General features: G+C 43.8%; 1 protein-coding gene across 1 annotated transcript in view; it reads right to left on the bottom strand.

The window, feature by feature from the left end:
* Positions 1 to 23,750, bottom strand: part of LOC139406516 (DNA-directed RNA polymerase, mitochondrial-like) — a 43,794-nt gene extending 20,044 nt beyond the window's left edge. The window contains exons 1-9 of the mRNA XM_071149180.1: positions 23,549 to 23,750; positions 16,957 to 17,055; positions 15,998 to 16,845; positions 15,757 to 15,890; positions 12,259 to 12,445; positions 6,659 to 6,808; positions 1,942 to 2,109; positions 1,022 to 1,192; positions 319 to 558 (exon numbers count right to left, since the gene is read on the bottom strand). Coding sequence (XP_071005281.1) covers positions 319 to 558; positions 1,022 to 1,192; positions 1,942 to 2,109; positions 6,659 to 6,808; positions 12,259 to 12,445; positions 15,757 to 15,890; positions 15,998 to 16,845; positions 16,957 to 17,055; positions 23,549 to 23,690 — 2,139 coding nt within the window. The 5' untranslated portion in view covers positions 23,691 to 23,750. The remainder of the gene's footprint in view (positions 1 to 318; positions 559 to 1,021; positions 1,193 to 1,941; positions 2,110 to 6,658; positions 6,809 to 12,258; positions 12,446 to 15,756; positions 15,891 to 15,997; positions 16,846 to 16,956; positions 17,056 to 23,548) is intronic.
* Positions 23,751 to 26,049: the final 2,299 nt, after the last annotated feature.

Genomic DNA, 26,049 nt, shown 5'->3' on the forward strand with positions numbered 1-26,049 from the left:
GCGGTTTTATTATTCATATGCTTATGAGCCCGGACCGTGCAGGCAGAGAGCATAATATGAGGGAGCTGGGCTGTGAGAGGAGAGCTGAAGAAACAGACATAGCAGCTATAACAAATAGCCCTTTCCAAAAACCAAGGTAGCCTGTTATGTTATGGCACCTTCTCACTGCTGCACTAACTGATTTCGCTCATAAAATGTCGATGTGAAGACTAAGTCATGACACCAAAATGAGATGTCACGAAAATGACCCGAAGCCTTGAAAATCTGGTGAAAAAAATTACTGCCATAAATCACTTCAAAATGTAGTATACGATTTACCTGTTTGTTACTGCGGAAGGTGTACATGTGGTAGAGGACAGGGATGAACTTCCTGTCATTGGCAGGGTTGAGGATGTCGCTGTTCACCTTCATGTGCTTGACCATGAGGTCCACCAGGTAGGTGCCCAGCTCCACCACCACCGTGTGGGGCCATTGGGTATTGTCCCCCAGCAGGGAGGGACCAGAGCTATGCTCCGCCTCCAGCTTCCACCATCGTTCCCTAGGCAATACGTCAAAATCCTGCACCGCACAGTAAGGAAGTTCTTTAAGTCAAACAGTAGGTCAATGATTTAATACTTCTTGTAATTGCAGACAACAACAAAAAACAGATAAAGACCAGATGTGGGTGGAAGAGTGACACATAGAAATATAATGAATAGAATGGGCTTAGAACCTCTACCGCTGACAATATGACTGGTAAACTCATGGGTAAACTCACAATGGCTGCCTGACTTGTGATGCAACATTTCTATGGTAATGTAGAATGTTCATTCAAATGATGTTAACTGATGTGGCTCATGCTATGGAATGCATTTTTAGTAATGTCAGTTGAAACAACAAATCACAGCAGATATTGATGGGTACACTTCCTGCTTTGATCCTATGGGTACTCTCGCAATCGCCACCAGTCCACCCATTACGCCATCATTGACGTGTATGGGGACGCCTGTTCTACTCATTCTATTTCTGTGGAGTGTCATACCTTAGAGTCTTTGGCTAGTAGCTCAGCATATTCATTGTAGATATGGCTGAGCTTGTCCACCATCTGGTTGTGGCTCTTCATGCGGATGCAGAACTTGTTGTGGACCCTGTTTCCCAGCTCCTTGGCCAGGATGTGGAGAGACTCCCCACTGGGTGGCAAGTTAGACAGACTCTGACAATGACAAATATCAACATTATTAGGATCATCTGTATTTCATAGCATTACATTTGCTATCAAGCTACAAAGATGCTAAATAAACCTGACCTTAGAAGTCTAGATACATCAGAGGTCTAAACAAGTCAAGGTCCAACATACTGCTGGGATGCAGTGGGCTTTCCCTGAAGGGTTCAAACACAGAACATTGTGGAACGCCAAATTAAACGTTACAACGTTCATATCATTTGTCAACCAGCTCAGACAATGATACCACTCAGAAAAATAAGAATTGAACCAACAGAGATACAGTATATGCATTGAGTGTACAAAACATTAGAAACACCTCCCTAATATTGAGTTGCACACAAGGTGTCGAAAGCGTTCTTTCCATTCTTGATGCACACGGGAAACGGTTGAGCGTTAAAAAAAACAGCAGCGTTGCAGTTCTTGACACAAACCGGTGCACCTGGCACCTACTACCATACCCCGTTCAAAGGCACTTAAATATTTTGTCTTGCCAAATTCACGCTCTGAATGGCACACACACACACAATCCATGTCTCAAGGCTTAAAAATCATCCTTTAACCTGTCTCTTCCCCTTCATCTACACTTATTGAAGTGGATTTAACAAGTGACATCAATAAGGGATCATAGCTTTAACCTGATCAGTCTATGTCATGTTTTGTACACTCAGTGTATATGACCCAAGGTCAGAGACAGTTGAGAGGATTAAGTGGGTTATATAATAATAAAAGCTTTATACCTGGATCATGATGTCTACATAGTCCTTTTGGTCCATCAGACAGAGGTAGGGGTAGAGGCTGAGTCTGACGGCCTTCGGGGTGATGCTGGCCAGGATCATATTGCTCTCCCTCAGGGCCCCAACCAGGGCTTTGTGCCACACCATCCGCTGCTCCGCCAGCAGAGCCCTCTGAAACATTCACATTCACCACCATCAGCACGATAATACTGCATGGTACTGTGTGGTTCTGGTGGACGAAAACATGAAGTATGTTCCATAAGCAAGTTCTGCCTTAGACCCACTTTGGATATGAGTTCAAAGTTGACGTCAATTTAAACAACAAACATCTTATAACTTTCATTTGGACTCGACTAGCTAGCCAATAACCATCTGTGGTATTCAGCATGTGTTCCGATTCAGATATTGTGATCGAATAGAACAGGTCTCCAGCCAGGTTGTGAAACTGGGTCCACCCTCCATCTAGGGGACTGTCATATTGCCTGTCCATGCCAGGAGGATAGAGCCCAGCTGACACAGAGCAGATAGGCTGCCCTGGCCTCTAGATGACTTCGCCCCCTCAGGAGAGCCCCATCAAAATATATTAGCATTCTGCTGTACATTATTATTCCGCTGTAAATGTTGCAGAACCACCAGGAACCCTCGTCCTCCTGCTCCCAGTCTGAAACACTGTCTGTAGATGCAGGGAGAGTTTAAACTGTAAATGCGTGGCCCCAGATCACTGAGATAACAGGAAAGGCCTCAAAGCATTACATTTAAAGTTTTGACTGATGTCTGGAGACAAACTTGACACTGACTGAATGAAAATATGAGTTTGTCATTGGCAATGGCAATGGACTAAGCATGCCTCTCCTTAATGTCAATATGTCTTGTCCATTGCTGTTCTGGTTAGTGTTTATTGGCTTATTTCACTGTAGAGCCTCTAGTCCTGCTCACTATATCTTATCCAACCTATTAGTTCCACCACCCACACATGCAATGACATCTCCTGGTTTCAATGTTTCTAGAGACAATATCTCTCTCTTCATCACTCAATACCTAGGTTTACCTCCACTGTATTCACATCCTACCATACCTTTGTCTGTACATTATACCTTGATGCTATTTTATCGCCCCCAGAAACCTCCTTTTACTCTCTGTTCCAGACGTTCTAGACGACCAATTCTTATTGCTTTTAGCCGCACCCTTATTCTACTCCTCCTATGTTCCTCTGGCGATGTAGAGGTGAATCCAGCCCCTGCAGTGCCTAGCTCCACTCCTATTCCCCAGGCGCTCTCTTTTGACGACTTCTGTAACCGTAATAGCCTTGGTTTCATGCATGTTAACATTAGAAGCCTCCTCCCTAAGTTTGTTCTATTCACTGCTTTAGCACACTCTGCCAACCCGGATGTTCTAGCTGTGTCTGAATCCTGGCTTAGGAAGACCACCAAAAATTCAGAAATTTTAATTCCAAACTACAACATTTTCAGACAAGATAGAACTGCCAAAGGGGGCGGTGTTGCAATCTACTGCAAAGATAGCCTGCAGAGTTCTGTCCTACTATCCAGGTCTGTACCCAAACAATTTGAACTTCCACTTTTAAAAATCCACCTCTCTAAAAACAAGTCTCTCACCGTTGCCGCCTGCTATAGACCACCCTCTGCCCCCAGCTGTGCTCTGGACACCATATGTGAACTGATTGCCCCCCATCTATCTTCAGAGCTCGTGCTGCTAGGCGACCTAAACTGGAACATGCTTAACACCCCAGCCATCCTACAATCTAAACTTGATGCCCTCAATCTCACACAAATTATCAATGAACCTACCAGGTACCTCCCCAAAGCCTTAAACACGGGCACCCTCATAGATATCATCCTAACCAACTTCCCCTCTAAATACACCTCTGCTGTCTTCAACCAAGATCTCAGCGATCACTGCCTCATTGCCTGCATCCGTAATGGGTCAGCGGTCAAACGACCTCCACTCATCACTGTAAAACGCTCCCTGAAACACTTCAGCGAGCAGGCCTTTCTAATCGACCTGGCCGGGGTATCCTGGAAGGATATTGATCTCATCCCGTCAGTAGAGGATGCCTGGATATTTTTTTTAAATGCCTTCCTAACCATCTTAAATAAACATGCCCCATTCAAGAAATTTAGAACCAGGAACAGATATAGCCCTTGGTTCTCCCCAGACCTGACTGCCCTTAACCAACACAAAAACATCCTATGGCGTTCTGCAATAGCATCGAACAGCCCCCATGATATGCAGCTGTTCAGGGAAGCTAGAAACCATTATACACAGGCAGTTAGAAAAGCCAAGGCTAGCTTTTTCAAGCAGAAATTTGCTTCCTGCAACACAAACTCAAAAAAGTTCTGGGACACTGTAAAGTCCATGGAGAATAAGAACACCTCCTCCCAGCTGCCCACTGCACTGAAGATAGGAAACACTGTCACCACTGATAAATCCACCATAATTTCAATAAGCATTTTTCTACGGCTGGCCATGCTTTCCACCTGGCTACTCCTACCCCGGTCAACAGCACTGCACACCCAACAGCAACTCGCCCAAGCCTTCCCCATTTCTCCTTCTCCCAAATCAATTCAGCTGATGTTCTGAAAGAGCTGCAAAATCTGGACCCCTACAAATCAGCCGGGCTAGACAATCTGGGCCCTTTCTTTCTAAAATTATCTGCCGAAATTGTTGCCACCCCTATTACTAGCCTGTTCAACCTCTCTTTTGTGTCGTCCGAGATTCCCAAAGATTGGAAAGCAGCTGCGGTCATCCCCCTCTTCAAAGGGGGGGACATTCTTGACCCAAACTGCTACAGACCTATATCTATCCTACCATGCCTTTCTAAGGTCTTCGAAAGCCAAGTCAACAAACAGATTACCGACCATTTAGAATCACACCATACCTTCTCTGCTATGCAATCTGGTTTCAGAGCTGGTCATGGGTGCACCTCAGCCACGCTCAAGGTCCTAAACGATATCTTAACCGCCATCGATAAGAAACATTACTGTGCAGCCGTATTCATTGATCTGGCCAAGGCTTTCGACTCTGTCAATCACCACATCCTCATCGGCAGACTCGACAGCCTTGGTTTCTCAAATGATTGCCTCGCCTGGTTCACCAACTACTTCTCTGATAGAGTTCAGTGTGTCAAATCGGAGGGTCTGCTGTCCGGACCTCTGGCAGTCTCTATGGGGGTGCCACAGGGTTAAATTCTTGGACCGACTCACTTCTCTGTATATATCAATGAGGTCGCTCTTGCTGCTGGTGAGTCTCTGATCCACCTCTACGCAGAAGACACCATTCTGTATACTTCCGGCCCTTCTTTGGACACTGTGTTAACAACCCTCCAGGCAAGCTTCAATGCCATACAACTCTCCTTCCGTGGCCTCCAATTGCTCTTAAATACAAGTAAAACTAAATGCATGCTCTTCAACCGATCGCTAACTGCACCTACCCGCCTGTCCAACATCACTACTCTGGACGGCTCTGACTTAGAATACGTGGACAACTACAAATACTTAGGTGTCTGGTTAGACTGTAAACTCTCCTTCCAGACCCATATCAAACATCTCCAATCCAAAGTTAAATCTAGAATTGGCTTCCTATTTCGCAACAAAGCATCCTTCACTCATGCTGCCAAACATACCAGTAAAACTGACCATCCTACCAATCCTCGACTTTGGCGATGTCATTTACAAAATAGCCTCCAATACCCTACTCAACAAATTGGATGCAGTCTATCACAGTGCAATCCGTTTTGTCACCAAAGCCCCATATACTACCCACCATTGCGACCTGTACACTCTCGTTGGCTGGCCCTCGCTTCATACTCGTCGCCAAACCCACTGGCTCCATGTCATCTACAAGACCCTGCTAGGTAAAGTCCCCCCTTATCTCAGCTCGCTGGTCATCATAGCATCTCCCACCTGTAGCACACGCTCTAGCAGGTATATCTCTCTAGTCACTCCCAAAACCAATTCTTTCTTTGGCCGCCTCTCCTTCCAGTTCTCTGCTGCCAATGACTGGAACGAACTACAAAAATCTCTGAAACTGGAAGCACTTATCTCCCTCACTAGCTTTAAGCACCAACTGTCAGAGCAGCTCACAGATTACTGCACCTGTACATAGCCCACCTATAATTTAGCCCGAACAACTACCTCTTTCCCAACTGTATTTAATTAAATTTATTTAGCTCCTTTGCACCCCATTATTTTTATTTCTACTTTGCACATTCTTCCATTGCAAATCAACCATTCCAGTGTTTTACTTGCTATATTGTATTTACTTTGCCACCATGGCCTTTTTTGCCTTTACCTCCCTTCTCACCTCATTTGCTCACATTGTATATAGACTTGTTTATACTGTATTATTGACTGTATGTTTGTTTTACTCCATGTGTAACTCTGTGTCGTTGTATCTGTCGAACTGCTTTGCTTTATCTTGGCCAGGTCGCAATTGTAAATGAGAACTTGTTCTCAACTTGCCTACCTGGTTAAATAAAGGTAAAATAAATAAAATAAATAAAAATGGATTAAATCAAATTCCACCCCTTCAAGGTAAAGTGATTTGAGATCCTATACAACTCCAATAATTGCTCATTTCAGGGCCATTAAAAACAAAATAAAGTATAGTATATTTCAGTGTGTCACTATCCCATACAACTATAGTAGTATATTTCAGTGTTTGGCCAGACTATACGTCTAGGTGGGTGGGGCAGTTGGTTTACCATCTTGGCCATGTGTGGGGTAACAGGCTTCATGGCCTCCACAGAGTGAATGGTGATGGTGCTGGCCTGTTCCATGCTCAGCTGATGGCTGAACCTCTCCCGCAGCTCCTCCAGGCTGAAGGCCAACTTGGGGTACTTAGCATCTGCCCTCTGAAACACACACAGGTCAGATGGTTCAGAGGCCATACACAGACAGGGTTTTACAGGGAGAGACCATTACATCACAGGAGAGAGACACTGGAAGGGAGCATACATTAGACCTAATGTCTATTATCAGAATCAATATTATATACATTTAGATTACTCACATAGCTATTTTGGAATGCGTGTGTGCACATTCGAGCGTGTTTGTCCAGTCCTAGCCAAAAAGAGGGTGCGTGTGTGTATTCTGAATAATATGAGTGTGTGGTGAAGGGGAGGGTTCGGTCAGGTCAGGGTGCGTCGCTGAGTGCGTTTTGACAGTGCAGTCAGCTGCCAACACACAGAGCATTACGCAGCCTTAATTACTAGACCAGGGATTATCAACTAGATTCAGCCGAGGGGAGATTTTTTCTTTAGCGGATGGTCAAGGGGCCGGAACACAATTACAAATAATTTGTAGACTGCAAATTGACTGCAAAAAGCCCAAACATATATAATATTTGACTAAACCATAATCTCAAACTTTTCTTACATTTGTATACGATCGCATACACTCAGTGGTCAATTTATTAGGTACACAACCCTGTTCACAAAAATGGTTTGCGCCTATAGACCGTGAGTCACGTTCCCATGGCTTGCTATAAAAAGAAGGCAGACAGGCAACCGGTAACAGTTTGATTGAACGTTAGAATGGGAAAAACAAGTGACCTAAGCGACTGAGCGTGGTATGATCGTCCTGGGCTTTTCACACACGCAGTGTCTAGGGTTCACTGAGAATTGTGAAACAAAAAAAACTACAAATCCTGTCAGCGGCAGTCCTGTAGGTGAAAACAGCTTGTTGATGAGAGAGGTCGAAGGAGGATGGCAATAATTGTGCAAGCTAGCAGGCAGGCCACAAACAGGCAAATAACGACGCAGTACAACATTGGTGTGCAGAACGGCATCTCGGAACACACAACTCGTCGGTCCTTGTCACGGATGGGCTATTGCAACAGACGACCACACAGGGTTCCACTCCAAGTCGGTAAGTCAGTACTGTGACTCAGTTGGTAGAACATGGCACTTGCAACGCCAGGGTTGTGAGTTCAATTCCCATGGGGGACCAGTACGAACAAATATCTGAAATGTATGCACGTCACTCTGGATAAGAGAGTCTGCTAAATGACAAAAATTTGTTTTTTAACTAAAAGAAGCGGTTCCAGTGAGCACGTGATCAACACTGGACAATTGAGGAGTGGAAAAACATTGCCTTGTCCGACGAATCTCAATTCCTGTTGCATCATGCTGATGGCAGAGCAGGATTTGGTGTAAGCAGTAAGCAGAGTGCATGGACCCATCCTGCCTGATGTCAACGGTACAGGATGGTGAGGGGAATGTTTTCCCGGCACATGTTAGGTCCCTTGATAACAATTGTGGAACACGTCCATGCCCCGAATAATTCAGGTTGTTCTGGAGGCAAAGGGCGGGTCTAATAAACTGGCCACTGAGTGTATACCTCTCTATAATGCGTGGGAAAACTTTCGAACAGATTTCCAAAATTAAAAATCACTTGGAGCTGTATTTACACCCCCCAACAGTTGCTCAGAAAACTTGGGGTGCCAAATAAAATCACCCGCAGGCCAAATTTGGCCAGTTGGGGAACCCTGCACTAAACGCTTAGTCTGCTGCCAACACACAGAACATTACCCAGGCTTAATCACTAGACATTCAGCGCCACAAGACTATAAAGTAAACAGATGGCTCATTGTGCTCGACGTAATAAGGTGTAGTCACATCTGTGTGCTCCAATTACTGTGGACTGGTATCTTGACTGCTTGGCATTTAATTTCCGAGATCAACTAAAAATCAAATGATATAATTTACAAAGGAGTATGAATATTAATATGTTTACATCTATCATTGGATGGTAATACATTTAAGGTCAGTGTAGTTGTGTCTGTCGGTCTCTGTGTGTTTGGTGCTTCGAGTGAAGGCACTAAATGGACTAAGGCAGGCTCACGCCACCATTCCCCCTGTGCCTGCAGCCACCTGACAGAGAGAAATAAAGAGGACACGAGGGCCCAAACTAACACAAACCAAACCCGGACCCTCAATTAACAGCCAGTAGCTATGCAAATTAACATCCATCCCATCACCCTCCCGCGGCCAATTAAAAAATAAATATGCTTATACTGCATCATTACATGCTGCTGCTTTGGGCTTAACCCTCAAAGGTCTGGCTGGCACCCAATTAAAAAGCTCCTAGAAAGTGTCGGCACATATATCTCATTATATAAACACAGCTGGCTAAGTGGTCCAGTGAGAAGGGTAGTGAGTAGGCCTACATACTGAGAGGGCCTGTGTACTTTTACATGTTGTGATTTATTATTGAAAGAGGGCGTCCGTGAGCTGTGCAAGGACATCTGGGTATTATCAGGTAACACCTCATTGAAGGGTTGATGTATGGTGTCTCTTTATTAACCCGGGAGACACAGGAAGAGACACTAAATATGTCCGCAAAGGAGAGGCCGCTTGAACGGCAGCGAAAACAAAGCTAAAGGTTACGCGGGAGATAAGTCACTTCGTCACTGGCTCGAAGGCACTAAAGCATGGCACAATACTAGTCTTATTTAAAGAGCAAGTTTTGCTGCTGAGGAACTACAGTATATATATATACACTGATGTATTTGGACGCATACATTTACATTTTAGTCATTTAGCGGACACTCTTATGTTATAACATTCTGTTTCAGTGCATCTGTGGCAGTTCATGCTGGGCCATGAGAGAGGACTGAATAATAAGTATGTTCATGTGTATTGTTGTTTGCGTGTGTCAGACGCTTGTTTCTGACCAGGGGCAGAGATTGTCCAGAGACGGAGCAGAGCCAGCATGGACCGGAATGGGACAACTACCAAGCCTCCCTCCCTATATATATATATGTATGTGTGTGTGTGTGTGTGTGTGTGTATGTGTGTGTGTGTGTGCAGTTTCTAATGTATTCTAATATGCAGTTTCGACTTCCCGTGAGACGGTGTTATGAAAACTTGGCATGGAAATAAGAAACAACTCTCCCTCTCTCCCCCCCTCCCCATGGTGCAAGCACAGCTAAAAATACATCCTGTATGGCAAAAATGCTGTAAGTGAATCATGTGAGAAAGCATAGCAGCACCACTTAACCCTAACAGAAATCCCACTATGCCCTCAGACGAACCATCCAACAGGCAAAGCGTCAATACAGGATTAAGATTGAATCCTACACCGGTTCAATCTACTATTACGGACTACAAAGGGAAACCCAGCAGCGAGCTGCCCAGTGACACAAGCCTACCAGACGAGCTAAATGCCTTTTAATGCTCGCTTCGAGGCAAGCAACATTGAAGCACGCATGAGAGCACCAGCTGTTCAGGACAACGGCGTGATAACGCTCTCGGTAGCCAATGTGAGCAAGACCTTAAAACAGATCAACATTCACAAAGCTGCAGGGCCAGATGGATTACCAGGACGTGTACTCAAAGCATGCAATGACACACTGGCAAGTATCTTCACTGACATTTTCAACCTCTCCCTGACCGAGTCTGTAATACCTACATGTTTCAAGCAGACCACCATAGTCCCTGTGCACAAGGAAGCGAAAGTAACCTGCCTAAATTATTACCAGCCCGTAGTTATCACATCAGTAACCATGAAGTGCTTTGAAAGGCTGGTCATGGCTCACAACAGCATCATCCCGGATACCCTAGACCCACTCCAATTCACATACCGCCCCAACAGATCCACAGATAACTCTCGATCGCACTCCACACTGCCCTTTCCTACCTGGACAAAAGGAATGCCTATGTGACAATGCTGTTCACTGACTAGTGCCCACAAAGCTCAACACTAAGCTACGAACTCTGGGACTAAACACCTCCCTCTGCAACTGGATCCTGATGGGCCACCCCCCAGGTGGTAAGGGTAGGCAACAACATCCAGGACCTATATAGTAGGCGGTGTCAGAGGAAAGCCCCAAAAAATTGTTAAAGACTCCAGTCACCCAAGTCAGACTGTTCTCTCTGCTACCGCACGCCAAGCGGTACTGGAGCGCCAAGTCTAGGACCAAAAGGCTCCTTAAGAGCTTCTACCCACTAGCCATAAGACTGCTGAACAATGAATCAAAATGGTCACCCCCCCATTGGTTTTTAACACTTCTGCTACTTGCTGATTATCTATGCAAAGTCACTTTACCCCTACCTACACGTACAAATTACCTCAACTAACCTGTAACCCAGAACATTGACCCCCTGTATATAGCCTTGTTATTGCTATTTTATTGTGCTACTTTTTTTATTCTTTTTTACTTTCTTTTATTTGGTAAATATTTTAACACTTTCTCAAACTGCATTGTTGGTTAAGGGCTTGTAAGTAAGCATTTCACAGTAAGGTACACATGTTGTATTCGGCGCATGTGACAAATAATGTTTGATTTGGTTTTAATTGCTCCTGTAAGTCGCTCTGTAAATGTATTTTATTTATTTAACCCTTATTATTAGGTAAGTTGACTGGGAACACATTCTCATTTACAGCAACAACCTGGCGAATAGTTACAGTGGAGAGGAGATGAATAAGCCAATTGGAAGCTGGGGATGATTAGGTGGCCATGATGGTATGAGGACCAGATTGGGATTTTAGCCAGGACACCAGGGTTAACACCTCTACTCTTACGATAAGTGCCATGGGATCTTTAGTGACCACAGAGATTCAGGACACCCGTTTAACGTCCCATCCGAAAGACGTTACCTTACGCAGGGCCATGTCCCCAGTCCCTGTCATGGGGCATTGGGAAATTATTTTTTTAGACCAGAGGAAAGAGTGGGATGCAGGGTGGTATGCTGCTGGATACTTCACCATGATTACATAGAGATTGTCCTATAACAAACACATGACACAGTCCAACCACTGCTTTCAGAGAGCCCTCCAGGTCTGGGGCGAATTTATTACGCTGATTGCTGCGAAACCGTTTACTCCAAACGGAAACGTTTTGCAACAAAAAACAAGTTTATATTGCTCAAATTCAGGTAGGTCCCTCCATGTTTCGTTCAATTTGCTCAGTTTGGTTCATAAACGATAAACGTTTTCTGTTGCAAGACGTATACACCCCTAGAAAAAGCATGTTTATGTGTCAGACTGCATGGCTGCATGACAGCGAGAGGGACAGAGAGACACATTTGTCTCCAACAATGGAAAGCGTGTTCTATTCTATTTCACTCTAGTTCAGTCACTATAGATTCAATAATTATTATATTTTACTCTATTCATAGTAAATAATTTATTAGATGTATATAGCACATTTCATAATAGATCTCTCAAAATGCTTCATAAGCAAAAAAACTAACAAAAAGGACAGGTCCGGTCAAGCAATAAAAGCCAAGTCTCTGAATTCTGCATCCTCTGCAGATTGGTTGACGTGTCTACTCTACTCAGATGTTGACATGTGTCCTACCTCTGTGTAGAAGTCTTTGACCAGCGGTGAGGAGCAAGTGTGCAGGACAGTGTTGATGCTGGGTTGAAAGTCTGGTTCCACAGTGTGGATGGCCCTCAGCACCATGTCCCTCTCATCCTGCCTGAACACACAGAGTCTAAACAGCTCTTCCACACACAGGCCATCCTCTTTCATCTGACGCAGGACCCTGAGGACAGACAGGAAACACAATGTCAGAAACAAGGTAGCAAACCTCAGTCAGTACTCCCTACAAAGTTGCATTTTGCATATTTCTTTCAAATAGCCATTACTTACAGATGAGTGCATTGGGGACAGATAAAGGCAATGGATGGATTACAAGTGTTGATAATCTTCTGGTAATATTATCTTAATTGCTTGAAGTAAAAAGTTAGGCATGTACTTTCATCAGCATAAAAAAACATAACTTTTTGACCTTGGTCTTCAGAAGGTGAACGAGGCCTAATGCCGGATCTAGTTTACTGTGGCCCCATGGTGACTTAATTATATTTAAAGCACCTCGGCTTCGATATCATTATGCATGGCTTTATTATGCTGATTGACAATGCCAGCATAACAAACATCATTTTTGGAAACATCAGGCAGTCCACAGACCGGTCACAGAGCACGTTGTGTCATTTTCATTCAAATGATGGTCATCCTGAGACTCCACACCTGCCATGACTGGACTGTTGAATTCAGGAGATAGCGATGTGCACACAGCCAGTGGAATACAGAATGTAGTGTATGGAGCAACAACTGAAGCTGAAGAGGGACCGAGGAAACTAAGGCCTGGCTAATTCAAAGCGGCCCGTTGGATAACCGATGGAGCCTTTGGGAACTAAGCAAGAGACAAAGCTGAAGTGTACTACTAAGCTAAGTCAACCTGAATGTCTGAGAAGAGGCCTGTTGTGTGTCAGACAGCATGGCCTCATAGCATGCTGGAAATAGTGTTCTATTCCAGTCTAGTTACTATAGATTCAATAATTCATCTATTTTACTCTACTCATGGAATTAAACAATTATTTTGAAGCTTTATTTAACTAGGCAAGTCAGTTAAAAACCAATTCTTATTTACAATGACGGCCTACCCCGGCCAATCCCGGACGACGCTGGGCCAATTGTGCGCCGCCCTATGGGACTCCCAATCACGGCCTGTTGTAATGCAGCCTGGATTCAAACCAGGTACTGCAGTGACACCTCTAGCACTGCGATGCAGTGTCTTAGACCATGAGACCTGTGAGTCGTCTACCCTACTCTGGGGTTGAGGTCAATATGTGACTGTTTCAGAGCACTGTATGAATGCCGTCTATCAGTAGGAATGAAAAGTTATGCTGTGGCATGTGATGTGTAACACCTCGATGTAACCCAGAGACAGAGGGCCCTGGTGGGCTTATGTGTTACCACTGCCCTCTAGTGGAGTAAAACAGAATACTGCGACACTGACAAAGCAAAAGGGATGAGGTATTGGAGGGGGGGAAGATTTGTCATCAATGAGAGTGTATTCCTTTGCCCTCCAGAGCTTTCTGTAAGACAGTAATTAAATAGCATTCACAGAACCAAACGGAATCCTCAATTTTTGCGTCACCCTGATTTCTTTGCAAGGTTTTGGTATCGTTAAAATACTTTTGGTCGGGAGCGACAGATTGGATTGGCCATTAAAGACTCCCTGTACTGTTTAACATTTCATTTTCTCAGTGTCTCTTGAACAAAGAGGGGTTTAGGCCTTGTGCTCCTATTGTGGTCTGGAGGAATAAAGAGACAGGGGCGGGGATTACACTGCTATCAGCTCACACATCGCAGATCAGGACAGGGAGCTGACAAGGGTACACGAAAAAGCGAGACCGAGAGAAAGCTGAATTGTGCAAGCTGAAAATAAACTTTAGTTCTGTAGGAATGAGATGTGCTTTAAAAGGATGCTAGCCGCCAGGCACAGTGCCACTGTGGACAATGGAAACCACATCAGGCCAGGAGATACAGTACAACGAGAAAGAGGGGACACTGGAGACAGAAAGAGGGGGAACTCGAAACGAACAGGGGAAGGGGAGGAAGAACAGTGTGCGAGAAAGATGTCATGGCTGGGCTGAAGAGTGAGCAAGAGAGCACCACCGCAGAACAACAATGTCATTGGTATCACCATACAGTGATCGATGGACCAACCAGCTGGCCCTATCTACCCCTACTGCTCTGCAACCTACTCTGTCATTGGGCCACACTGCATAGGGTGACATCCTCAGGGGGGACAGCAGAGTAGAGACAAGAGGGTCAGTGTCATGATAGTCTGAAAGAGCACTCGAAAGGAAATCACTTTCACCACAACCGCAGACTGACCAAGACTGACTCAGGATTCTCTGTCATGACTCTGTATTCAAACAAACTGCAGTTCTACACAACAAGGCTAGAAACCAAATCTGATAGAAGAGTCTGTGTCATGAATACCATTACCAGCCAGTTTTTGCAGATTTTTTTTATTTTTTAAATCTCCTTTTGAATGAATTAGGCCAACATTCTAGTCAGCATATTGACATTGACAAATTGAGTTCCACCAAGCCTCCAAACAGACTGTTATTTCCTTGTCCAATAAGCATAATCAAATTACTGACAGCAGGTTGTTAACAAACAAACACATACAGTATCAATCACAATTCATTTAGCCTAACTGAAATCCATTTGGCCCGGTCTCTGTATAGTCAGCCAGCAGATTGTCCTGGCCTACAACAGATAGGGACATTCATTTAGATATAGCGAGGTCTCTCTCCCTCTCCCAGGATGAGGTCTATATTAACATTTATTTTGACAGGGAGTCATGCTGAGACCATGATCTCTTTCACAGATGAGCCCTGTAAACACATCAATACACATATCAGTATACACAATGTGTGCCGCCATGCTAAATGTCATGCAATAAATCTGTCTGGAGGAAGCATGCAGTACCCGACACCACCACTGACCTAAACGCAATATCACTCATCAATGGAGACTTCTCATTCAGGATGCCTGCCTAGCGCCTCCTCACTTCCAGGAAAGATACTTCACTTTCACCCATAACACCTCTCCACACACAGCTGGCCCATGTGCTCAGCCCTCAAAAAATGCCCCACATAACAACGTATTACAGGAAATATAAATGGCAGCCAGGTGCTAGACTGGGTAGAAATATCGATGATCTCACATTTAAACAGTGTTGAAACCCCAGTATCTCTAGACACGCTCGTTAACACTGGATGACAGAGGAGGCTAGAATAAAGAGAAATATGAACCGCAAAGCTAATAGGAGAGTCTGACATCTAGTGGGAAACTCAGGCTACAAATGCACTGGCCATCTAGTAATAATCATCCAAGACCACAACGAATTCTCTTACACATTTAAAGCAGTCTAGGCATTGTTTTGTTTAACAGTCAGATATTATCATATTTAACTAATGTCAACAAGTTCCAGATGAACCTAGAGTTACAGTTATGAGTTAAGTTCTGTAAATGGCTGTCTGTGGGTTAGCCTACCTGTTGATGACCTTTGGAGAACAGTTAGGGGTTCTGCCCATACACTCCAGTGCAGCACAGTAGGAGGTGAGGTTAGGCTTCAGACCTGCCTCTTCTACCAGAATGAACATACGTCCAATCTGGTTCAAAGAGCCCTGCAGTTGTCCACATGGAGAATAAGGAGGTAATGCAGAATTTAGAGACTTGTGTAGACAATGTATTAGAATTATAGAATTCTAATACAAGAGTGAGCAGCACTTACCTTCTTGGCCCAGACCCTCATCATGACGTTGTAGAGTCCTATGTTGAGCAGGTTGCGTCGGCTGATCATGCGGTGGTGAGTGAGCAGGAGGCTCTGGGCTCGGTCAATGTCGCCACAGAACACACAGGCCTCCAGGTAGCAATGCACACTAAGCTGGACACCCTCGTACATCCTGGCCTCGCTGTTATCCTGCACGAGCTCCGGGCTGGCAGACATAGCCCACTGGTTAAGCTTCCTCTCCAACTTCTCCACCTCAGCCAGCTCCTGGGCCTTGGCCTCCGTCTTCCTCTCCAGCTCAGCCAGCTCCTGGTCTTTGGCCTCAGAAAACTCAGGAGCCGGCTCCTTTGAGGCTTTCCCATTTCCTTTGGCTTTTCTAATAGGCACAGTTGCAGCAGCAACCGGTGCACCTGCCATAGTGTGCGCTTGGATTGCAGTTGGCTCTTGGTTTTTCAGAGTCTTGCTCTTTTTAGAAGTCGATGCAGTCTTTTTTCCAGCTTTTGTCAATATGTTTTTTTGTGCGGTACCTGGTAGCATCAGTTTTCCTTTTCTGCTTTTCACAGGTTTATCTTCTATGCCTAGCTTCAGGTTCAGTTTCTTTGTTTTAGTCGTCTTCTCCTGAATCAGTTTCTCCATCCAGCGGGATTTGTAGGCTGAAGCATCTTTGCCCCCTCCCTTACTAATAGTCTGTCCCACCTTGGGCAACTCAGTCCTCCCCCCAGAAACATTTTTGTGACTCTTCCCTGAAGAAGCCCCTCTCCCCGACTTGGAAGCATTGACAAATTGTACCTTTGCATGTTGGACATCTAAAACAATGTCAGATTGGAGTTGCTGGATTCTGGCCTCAAGCACTGGAAAAAAGAACGGGAGAGAGAAAATACTAGCATTGTGATATAATAGAAAACAAACATGTAAAAGCATTTGAGGGATCACATGCATGATAAAAGGAATTTATTACATACCATCTAACAGCTGAGATTGTTCCCATACTCGTTTTTTCCCATCCTCTTTCTTTGGGATCAGAGCTGAGAAATGTCTTCGTTGTGATGTCCATGGTGGATCTGTAAGAAGATTTTTGTGAGAATTACTATATACAGTGCCTCGCAAAAGTATTCATCCCCCTTGGAGTTTTTCCTATTATGTTGCATTACAACCTGTAATTTAAATGGTTTTTAAAGGGATTTCATGTCCAGATGGGTTAGGGCCGTGTGCAGTGTGATTGCGTCGTCTGTGGACCTATTGGGGCGGTAAGCAAACTGGAGTGGGTCTAGGGTGTCAGGTAGGGTGGAGGTGATATGGTCCTTGACTAATCTCTCAAAGCACTTGATGATGACGGAAGTGAGTGCTACGGGCGCGGAAGCGTGGCATCAGATTGGTCGGACCAAAGTTAAACAGACTTGAGAGCGGGAGCTTCCTGTTTTAGTCTCTGTCTATAGGCAGGGAGCAACAAAATGGAGTCGTGGTCAGCTTTTCCAAAAGGAGGGCGGGGGTTATATGCATCACGGAAGTTAGAATAACAATGATCCAGGGATTTACCAGCCCTGGTAGCACAATCGATATGCTGATAGAATTTAGGGAGTCTTGTTTTCAGATTAGCCTTGTTAAAATCCCCAGCTACAATGAATGCAGCCTCAGGATATGTGGTTTCCAGTTTACATAGTCAAATAAAGTTTGTTCAGGGCCGTCGATATGTCTGCTTGGGGGGGAATATATGCGGCTGTGATTATAATCAAAGATAATTCTCTTGGTAGATAATGTGGTCAACATTTGATTGTGAGGAATTCTAAGTCAGGTGAACAGAGGGACTTGAGTTCCTGTATGTTGTTATGATCACACCACGTCTCGTTAATCATAAGGCATACCAGAAGGCTTAAGGCTTAAGGCATAAGGCTTACCAGAAAGATGCTTGTTTCTGTCGGCGCAATGCATGAAGAAACCAGCTGGCTGTACCGACTCCGATAGCGTGTCTCGAGTGAGCCATGTTTCCATGAGGCAAAGAACATTACAGTCTCTTGTGTCTCTCTGGAATGCTACCCTTGCTCGGATTTCATCAACCTTGTTGTCAAGAGACTGGACATTGGTGAGTAGTATGCTCCGGAGCGGTGCGCCCGTCTCCGGAACCTGACCAGAAGGCCGCTTCGTCTGACCCTTTTACGGCAATGTTGTTTTGGTTCGCCGGCTGGGATCTGATCCATTGTCCTGGGTGGTGGGCAAAACAGAGGATCCTCTTCGGGAAAGTCGTATTCCTGGTCGTAATGATGGTGAGTTGACGTTGCTCTTACAGTGCCTTGCGAAAGTATTCGGCCCCCTTGAACTTTGCGACCTTTTGCCACATTTTAGGCTTCAAACATAAAGATATAAAACTGTATTTTTTTGTGAAGAATCAACAACAAGTGGGACACAATCATGAAGTGGAACGACATTTATTGGATATTTCAAACTTTTTTAACAAATCAAAAAATGAAAAATTGGGCGTGCAAAATTATTCAGCCCCCTTAAGTTAATACTTTGTAGCGCCACCTTTTGCTGCGATTACAGCTGTAAGTCACTTGGGGTATGTCTCTATCAGTTTTGCACATCGAGAGACTGAAATTTTTTCCCATTCCTCCTTGCAAAACAGCTCGAGCTCAGTGAGGTTGGATGGAGAGCATTTGTGAACAGCAGTTTTCAGTTCTTTCCACAGATTCTCGATTGGATTCAGGTCTGGACTTTGACTTGGCCATTCTAACACCTGGATATGTTTATTTTTGAACCATTCCATTGTAGATTTTGCTTTATGTTTTGGATCATTGTCTTGTTGGAAGACAAATCTCCGTCCCAGTCTCAGGTCTTTTGCAGACTCCATCAGCTTTTCTTCCAGAATGGTCCTGTATTTGGCTCCATCCATCTTCCCATCAATTTTAACCATCTTCCCTGTCCCTGCTGAAGAAAAGCAGGCCCAAACCATGATGCTGCCACCACCATGTTTGACAGTGGGGATGGTGTGTTCAGCTGTGTTGCTTTTACGCCAAACATAACGTTTTGCATTGTTGCCAAAAAGTTCAATTTTGGTTTCATCTGACCAGAGCACCTTCTTCCACATGTTTGGTGTGTCTCCCAGGTGGCTTGTGGCAAACTTTAAACAACACTTTTTATGGATATCTTTAAGAAATGGCTTTCTTCTTGCCACTCTTCCATAAAGGCCAGATTTGTGCAATATACGACTGATTGTTGTCCTATGGACAGAGTCTCCCACCTCAGCTGTAGATCTCTGCAGTTCATCCAGAGTGATCATGGGCCTCTTGGCTGCATCTCTGATCAGTCTTCTCCTTGTATGAGCTGAAAGTTTAGAGGGACGGCCAGGTCTTGGTAGATTTGCAGTGGTCTGATACTCCTTCCATTTCAATATTATCGCTTGCACAGTGCTCCTTGGGATGTTTAAAGCTTGGGAAATCTTTTTGTATCCAAATCCGGCTTTAAACTTCTTCACAACAGTATCTCGGACCTGCCTGGTGTGTTCCTTGTTCTTCATGATGCTCTCTGTGCTTTTAACGGACCTCTGAGACTATCACAGTGCAGGTGCATTTATACGGAGACTTGATTACACACAGGTGGATTGTATTTATCATCATTAGTCATTTAGGTCAACATTGGATCATTCAGAGATCCTCACTGAACTTCTGGAGAGAGTTTGCTGCACTGAAAGTAAAGGGGCTGAATCATTTTGCACGCCCAATTTTTCAGTTTTTGATTTGTTAAAAAAGTTTGAAATATCCAATAAATATCGTTTCACTTCATGATTGTGTCCCACTTGTTGTTGATTCTTCACAAAAAAATACAGTTTTATATCTTTATGTTTGAAGCCTGAAATGTGGCAAAAGGTCGCAAAGTTCAAGGGGGCCGAATACTTTCGCAAGGCACTGTATATCCAGTAGTTCCTCCCGACTGTATGAAATAAAACCTAAGATTACTTGGGGTACCAATGTAAGAAATAGCACGTAAAAAAATCAAATACTGCATAGTTTCCTAGGAACGCGAAGCGAGGCGGACATCTCTGTCGGTGTCGGAAGTAGCACGTATTCACCCCCTTCGCTCTGAAGTCCCTAAATAAGATCTGGTGCAACCAATTACCGTTAGAAGTCACATAATTAGTTAAATAAAGTCCACCTGTGTGCAATCTAAGTGTCACATGATCTGTCACACGATCTCAGTATACATACACCTGTTCTGAAAGGCCCCAGTCTGCAACACCACTAAGCAAGCGGCACCATGAAGACCAAGGGGCTCTCCAAAGAGGTCCAGGACAAAGTTGTGGAGAAGAACAGAGAACCATTAAATCCATAAAAAAAATGGAAAGAATATGGCACCACAACAAACCTGCCAAGAGAGGGCCACCCACCAAAACTCACAGACCAGGCAAGGAGGGAATTAATCAGAGATGCAACAAAGAGACCAAAGATAACCCTGAAAGTGCTGCAAAGCTCCACAGCAGAGATTGGAGTATCTGTCCATAGGACTACTTTAAGCCGTACACTCCACAGAGCTGGGGTTTATGGAAGAGCGGCCAGAAAAAAAGCCATTGCTTAAAGAAAAAAATAAGCAAACACGTTTTGTGTTCGCCAAAAGACATGTGGGAGACTCCCCAAACATATTGAAATAGGTACTCTCGTCAGATGAGGCTAAAATTGAGCTTTTTTTGCCATCAAGGAAAACGCTATGTCTGGCGCAAACCCAAGATTCCTCATCACCCCGAGAACACCATCACAACAGTGAAGCATGGTGGTGGCAGCGTCATGCTGTGGGGGTGTTTTCGAATTTGCAGGGACGGGGAAACTGGTCAGAATAGAAGGAATGATGGTGCTAAATACAGGGAAATTCTAGAGGGAAACCTGTTTCACTCTTCCAGATGATTTGAGCCTGGGACGGAGGTTCACCTTCCAGCAGGACAATGACCATAAGCATACTGCTAAAGCAACACTCGAGTGGTTTAAGGGGAAACGTTTAAATGTCTTGGAATGGCCTAGTCAAAGCCCAGACCTCAATCCAATTGAGAATCTGTGGTATGACTTAAAGATGGCTGTACACCAGCGGAACCCATCCAACTTGAAGGAGCTGGAGTAGTTTTCCCTAAAAGAATAGGCAATAAAAAAAATTGATCACCCATATTGTGCCATTAATATTAGAATGTTTGGAGCGTAGCCATAGAAATCCATGTGAGGCAGCTATGGTTTTTGAATTGTAACTTAAGTGAAATAAGCTAATTGATGAGCTAATTGCCATCATTTGAGTCAATTGGAGGTGTACCTGTGGATGTATTTCAAGGCCTACCTTCAAACTCAGTGCCTCTTTGCATTGACATCATGGGAAAATGAAAATAAATCAGCCAAGACCTGGACGCCTCCACAAGTCTGGTTCATCCTTGGGAGCAATTTCCAAATGCCTGAAGGTACCACGTTCATCTGTACAAACAATAGTACGCAAGTATAAACACCATGGGACCACGCAGCCGTCATACCGCTGAGGAAGGAGATGCATTCTGTCTCCAAGAGATGAACGTGCTTTGGTGCGAAAAGTGCAAATCAATCCCAGAACAGCAGCAAAAGACCTTGTGAAGATTCTGGAGGAAACAGGTACAAAAGTATCTATATCCACAGTAAAACGAGTCCTATATTGACATAACCTGAAATTCCGCTCAGCGCGGAAGAAGCCACTGCTCCAAAACCACAATAAAAAAGCCAGACTACGGTTTGCAACTGCACATGGGGACAAAGATCATACTTTTTGGAGAAATGTCCTAAGGTCTGATGAAACAAAAATAGAACTGTTTGGCCATAATAACTGTTTGGCCATTATGTTTGGAGGAAAAAGGGGGAGGCTTGCAAGCCAAAGAACACCATCCGAACTGTGAAACACGGAGTGGCAGAATCATGTTGTGGGGGTGCTTTGCTGCTGGGGGGACTGGTGCACTTCACAAAATAGATGGCATCATGAGGTAGGAAAATTGGGATGTTGCTTCAATATATCCACAAGACATCAGTCAGGAAGTTAAAGCTTGGTCTTCCAAATGGACAAATGACCCCAAGCACACTTCCAAAGTTGTGGCAAAATTGTTTAAAAAGCCCTGACCTCAATCCTATAGTAAATTTGTGGGAGTAACGGATGTGAAACGGCTAGCTTAGTTAGCGGTGCGCGCTAAATAGCGTTTCAATCGGTGACGTCACTTGCTCTGAGACCTTGAAGTAGTGGTTCCGCAAGGGCCGCGGCTTTTGTGGAGCGATGGGTAACGATGCTTCGAGGGGTGACTGTTGTTGATGTGTGCAGAGGGTCCCTGGTTCGCGCCCGGGTATGGGCGAGGGGACGGTCTAAAGTTATACTGTTACATGGGCTGAACTGAATGTTACATGGGCTGAACTGAAAAAGTGTGTGCGAGCATGGAGGCCTACAAACCTGACTCAGTTACACCAGCTCTGTCAGGAGGAATGGGCCAAATTTCACCCAACTTATTGTGGGAAGCTTGTGGAAGTCTACCCGAAATGTTTGACCCAAGTTAAACAATTTAAAGGCAATGCTACCAAATACACTCAATTAGTATGTAAACTTCTGACCCACTGGCAATGTGATGAAAGAAATAAAAGCTGAATTAAATAAATCTACTATTATTCTGACATTTCACATTCTTAAAAAAAAAGTGGTGATCCTAACTGACCTAAGACAGGGAATTTTTACGAGGATTAAATGTTAGGAATTGTGAAAAACTGAGTTAAAATGTATTTGTCTAAGGTGTGTGTAAACTTCCAACTTCAACTGTGTATATACCCTAGAGGTCAAAGTTCGGTTAACCTGAATTTACCCGAAAATGTGTCTGATGGATAGTTGTGAATAAAAACTGTCCAATGATTAAAGGGTATGAACTAGCAATATTTTGTTTTATACTGACATTTTCTCATAGGTTAAAATCCCTATTGGAAAAAATTAATGGGATGGAGGTATGAAAAAGTGATAACACACAGAAAGCTACCATTGCTGCACTGCTATCACACATTTTCAAACTCTAGGGACATGGATCTTTAAAAAAAAATCACAGAGACATGACGGCCCAAATCTGGGGGATACGGCTCATGAACAAAATGTGCCATTTCAAAACATTCCAACTCATAGGTAAATGGTTGACTTGAGTCAATTAATTTGCCATTTAGTATGGATTAGCAACGTCTTAAAAAATAAATGTATATATATATATTGGCATTTATCAGCCAACGACCTCTGATGTCTAAGTAATGTAACGTTACCCATGATGATAGCTAGCTAACTGTTTCTAAGTTCACTAACTAACGTTAGCTAGCTGCATGGCTATAAAAATCGCGACAGGATTTATGGGGGTGGCTGGTCAGTTAATTTATCTAACGTTTATCATGCATCATTACAAACAAGCTGTATACATTGAGACATATCACAAGTGATATTCAGTGCGCTTTCCAGGTCTGACAACACTGTCTGAAATATGAATCCTGCATGCTTGAGCACCCGTCCCGTTGACTTAACAAGTTAGATAGCGCAAGGGACAACAACATTTACCTGATATTCGTCTTTCAACGTTATTCCGGAGTGTAAGAAAGTAGTGGCAATGGCCAGCATTTGACACACGACGAACACTTCTTTCCAACAATATTAGACCACTCAGACACTTCGGTAAGGCACACAGTCTCAATAGCGACATGTTCACATAACTGCACAACACTTCTCCACGCTAGGCTGCCATCTTGAAAAAGACAAAGCTAATCGAACACAAAGGAGCAGAGTATAGGCAAGGATAGACGACTACTAATAAATCGAAGAGTAGATTTAGAAACAAGACAATTATGTTTTATATGTATTGAAAGTAGCGTAGAATATTATTTGTTAAACAAATATAATAGTCAACATTAACTTTGTGCAATTTGTACTGGGTGTACAAAACATTAGGAACACATTCCTAATATTGCATTGAACCTCCTTTGTCCCTCAGAACAGTCTCAATTCATCGGGGCATTGACTCTACAAGGTGTCGAAACAGTTGTGTCAAGTTGGCTAGATGTCGGTTGGGTGGTGGACCATTCTCAATACACACGGGGAACTGCTGAGCTTGAAAACCCGGCAGCGTTGCAGTTCATGACATACTACCATACTCAGTTCAAAGTCACTTAAATATTTTGTATTGCCCAGTCACCCTCTGAATGCTACACAATCCATGTTTCAAGGCTTAAAAAACCTTCTTTAACCTGTCTCCTTCCCTTCATCTATATACTGATTGAAGTGGTTTTAACAGGTGACATCAATAATGGATAAGAGCGTTCACCGTGATTCACCTGGCCACTCTGCCATGGAAAGAACAGGTGTTTCTAATGTTTTTTATACTCAGAGTACATGAAAAGTTTGTTTAAAGTCTCAGTGCAGTGAAAAATCAAGTCAAATTGTGTTTGTCACATGCTCCAAATACAACAGGTGAAATGCTTTCTTACAACAAGCCCTTAACCAACAATACAGTTCAAGAAATAGAGTAATGAAAATATTTACTAAATAAACTAAAGTAAAAAATCAAATAAAAAGTAACACAATAAAGTAACAATAACGAGGCTATATACAGGTGGTACCAGTACAGAGTCAATATGCAGGAGTACAGGTTAGTCGAGATAATTTGTACATGTAGGTAGGGGTAAAGTGACTATGCAATAGATAATAAACAGTGAGTAGCAGCGGTGTAAAACAGGGGGGGTCGATGTAAATAGTCTGGGTGCCATTTGATTAGTTGTTATGGCTTGGGGGTAGAAGCTGTTAAAACTTCTATAGCATACTGGTTATTGTTCGGAATTTTGGATGACTGACGTGCCCAAAGTTAACTGCCTGTTACCCAGGCCCAGAATCTATGATATGCATATAATTGGTAGAATTGGATAGAAAACACTCTGAAGTTTCTAAAACTGTTAAAATGATGTCTGTGAGTATAACAGAACTGATATGGCGGGCAAAAACCAGAGGAAAATCCATCTATAATTCTTTTTTTTAGGTCACATGCCATTTCAATGCTAGCCTATGGGATATGCAAATAGATAGGACCCAGATTGCAGTTCCTATGGCTTCCACTAGATGTCAACCATCTTTAGAAAGGGTTTCAGGCTTGTTTTCTGAAAAATGAGCAAGTAGTAGTTTTTCCAAGGTGTCTCTCATTAGAAACATACTACTCTCCGTCTTAAATATGATAGTTTATTTAGATATTAGAGTACCTGAGGATTAATTCGAAACATTGTTTGACTTGTTTGGACTAACTTTACCTGTAACTGTTTGGATTAATTTGTATGCATGTTGAACGAGTAGATTACTGAGATAATTGGCACCAACTAAACAGACTTTGGATATAAGGAAGGACTTTATCGAACAAAGCGACCATTCATTGTGTAGCTGAGACCCTTGGGATTACAAACAGATGAAGATCTTCAAAGGTAAGGGATTTATTTAATCGCTATTTGTGATTTTGTGACGCCTGGGCTGGTTGAAAAAGTATTTTGATGTGGGGCGCTGTCCTCTGATAATCGCATGGTATGCTTTCGCCGTAAAGCCTTTTTGAAATCTAGTATGTAGGTCCTAGATGGCAGAAAACTTGTCCCCAGTGATGTACTGGGAAGTCCGCACTTCCCTCTGTAGCACCTTATCGCCAGATGCCCGAACAGGTGCCATACCAGGAGTAATGCAACCGGTCAGGATGCTCTCGATGGAGTAGCTGTAAAACTTTGAGGATCTGGGGACCCATGCCAAATCTTTTCAGTCTCCTGAGGGGGAAAAATAATTGTCGTCCCCTCTTCACAACTGTCTTGGTGTGTTTGGACAATGATGGTGTGGACAGCAAGGAACTTGAAACTCTCAACCCGCTACACTACAGCTCCATCAATGTTAATGGGGGCCTGTTCGGGCCTCCTTTTCCTATAGACCACGATGAGCTCCTTTGTCTTGCTCACATTGAGGGAGAGGTTGTTGTCCTGGCATCAGACTGCCAGGTCTCTGACCTCCTCCCTAAAGGCTGTCAGGCCTACCACTGTTGTGTT

Source organism: Oncorhynchus clarkii, chromosome 4 (genome assembly GCF_045791955.1).
Source record: "Oncorhynchus clarkii lewisi isolate Uvic-CL-2024 chromosome 4, UVic_Ocla_1.0, whole genome shotgun sequence".
Classification (NCBI taxonomy): Eukaryota; Metazoa; Chordata; class Actinopteri; order Salmoniformes; family Salmonidae; genus Oncorhynchus; species Oncorhynchus clarkii.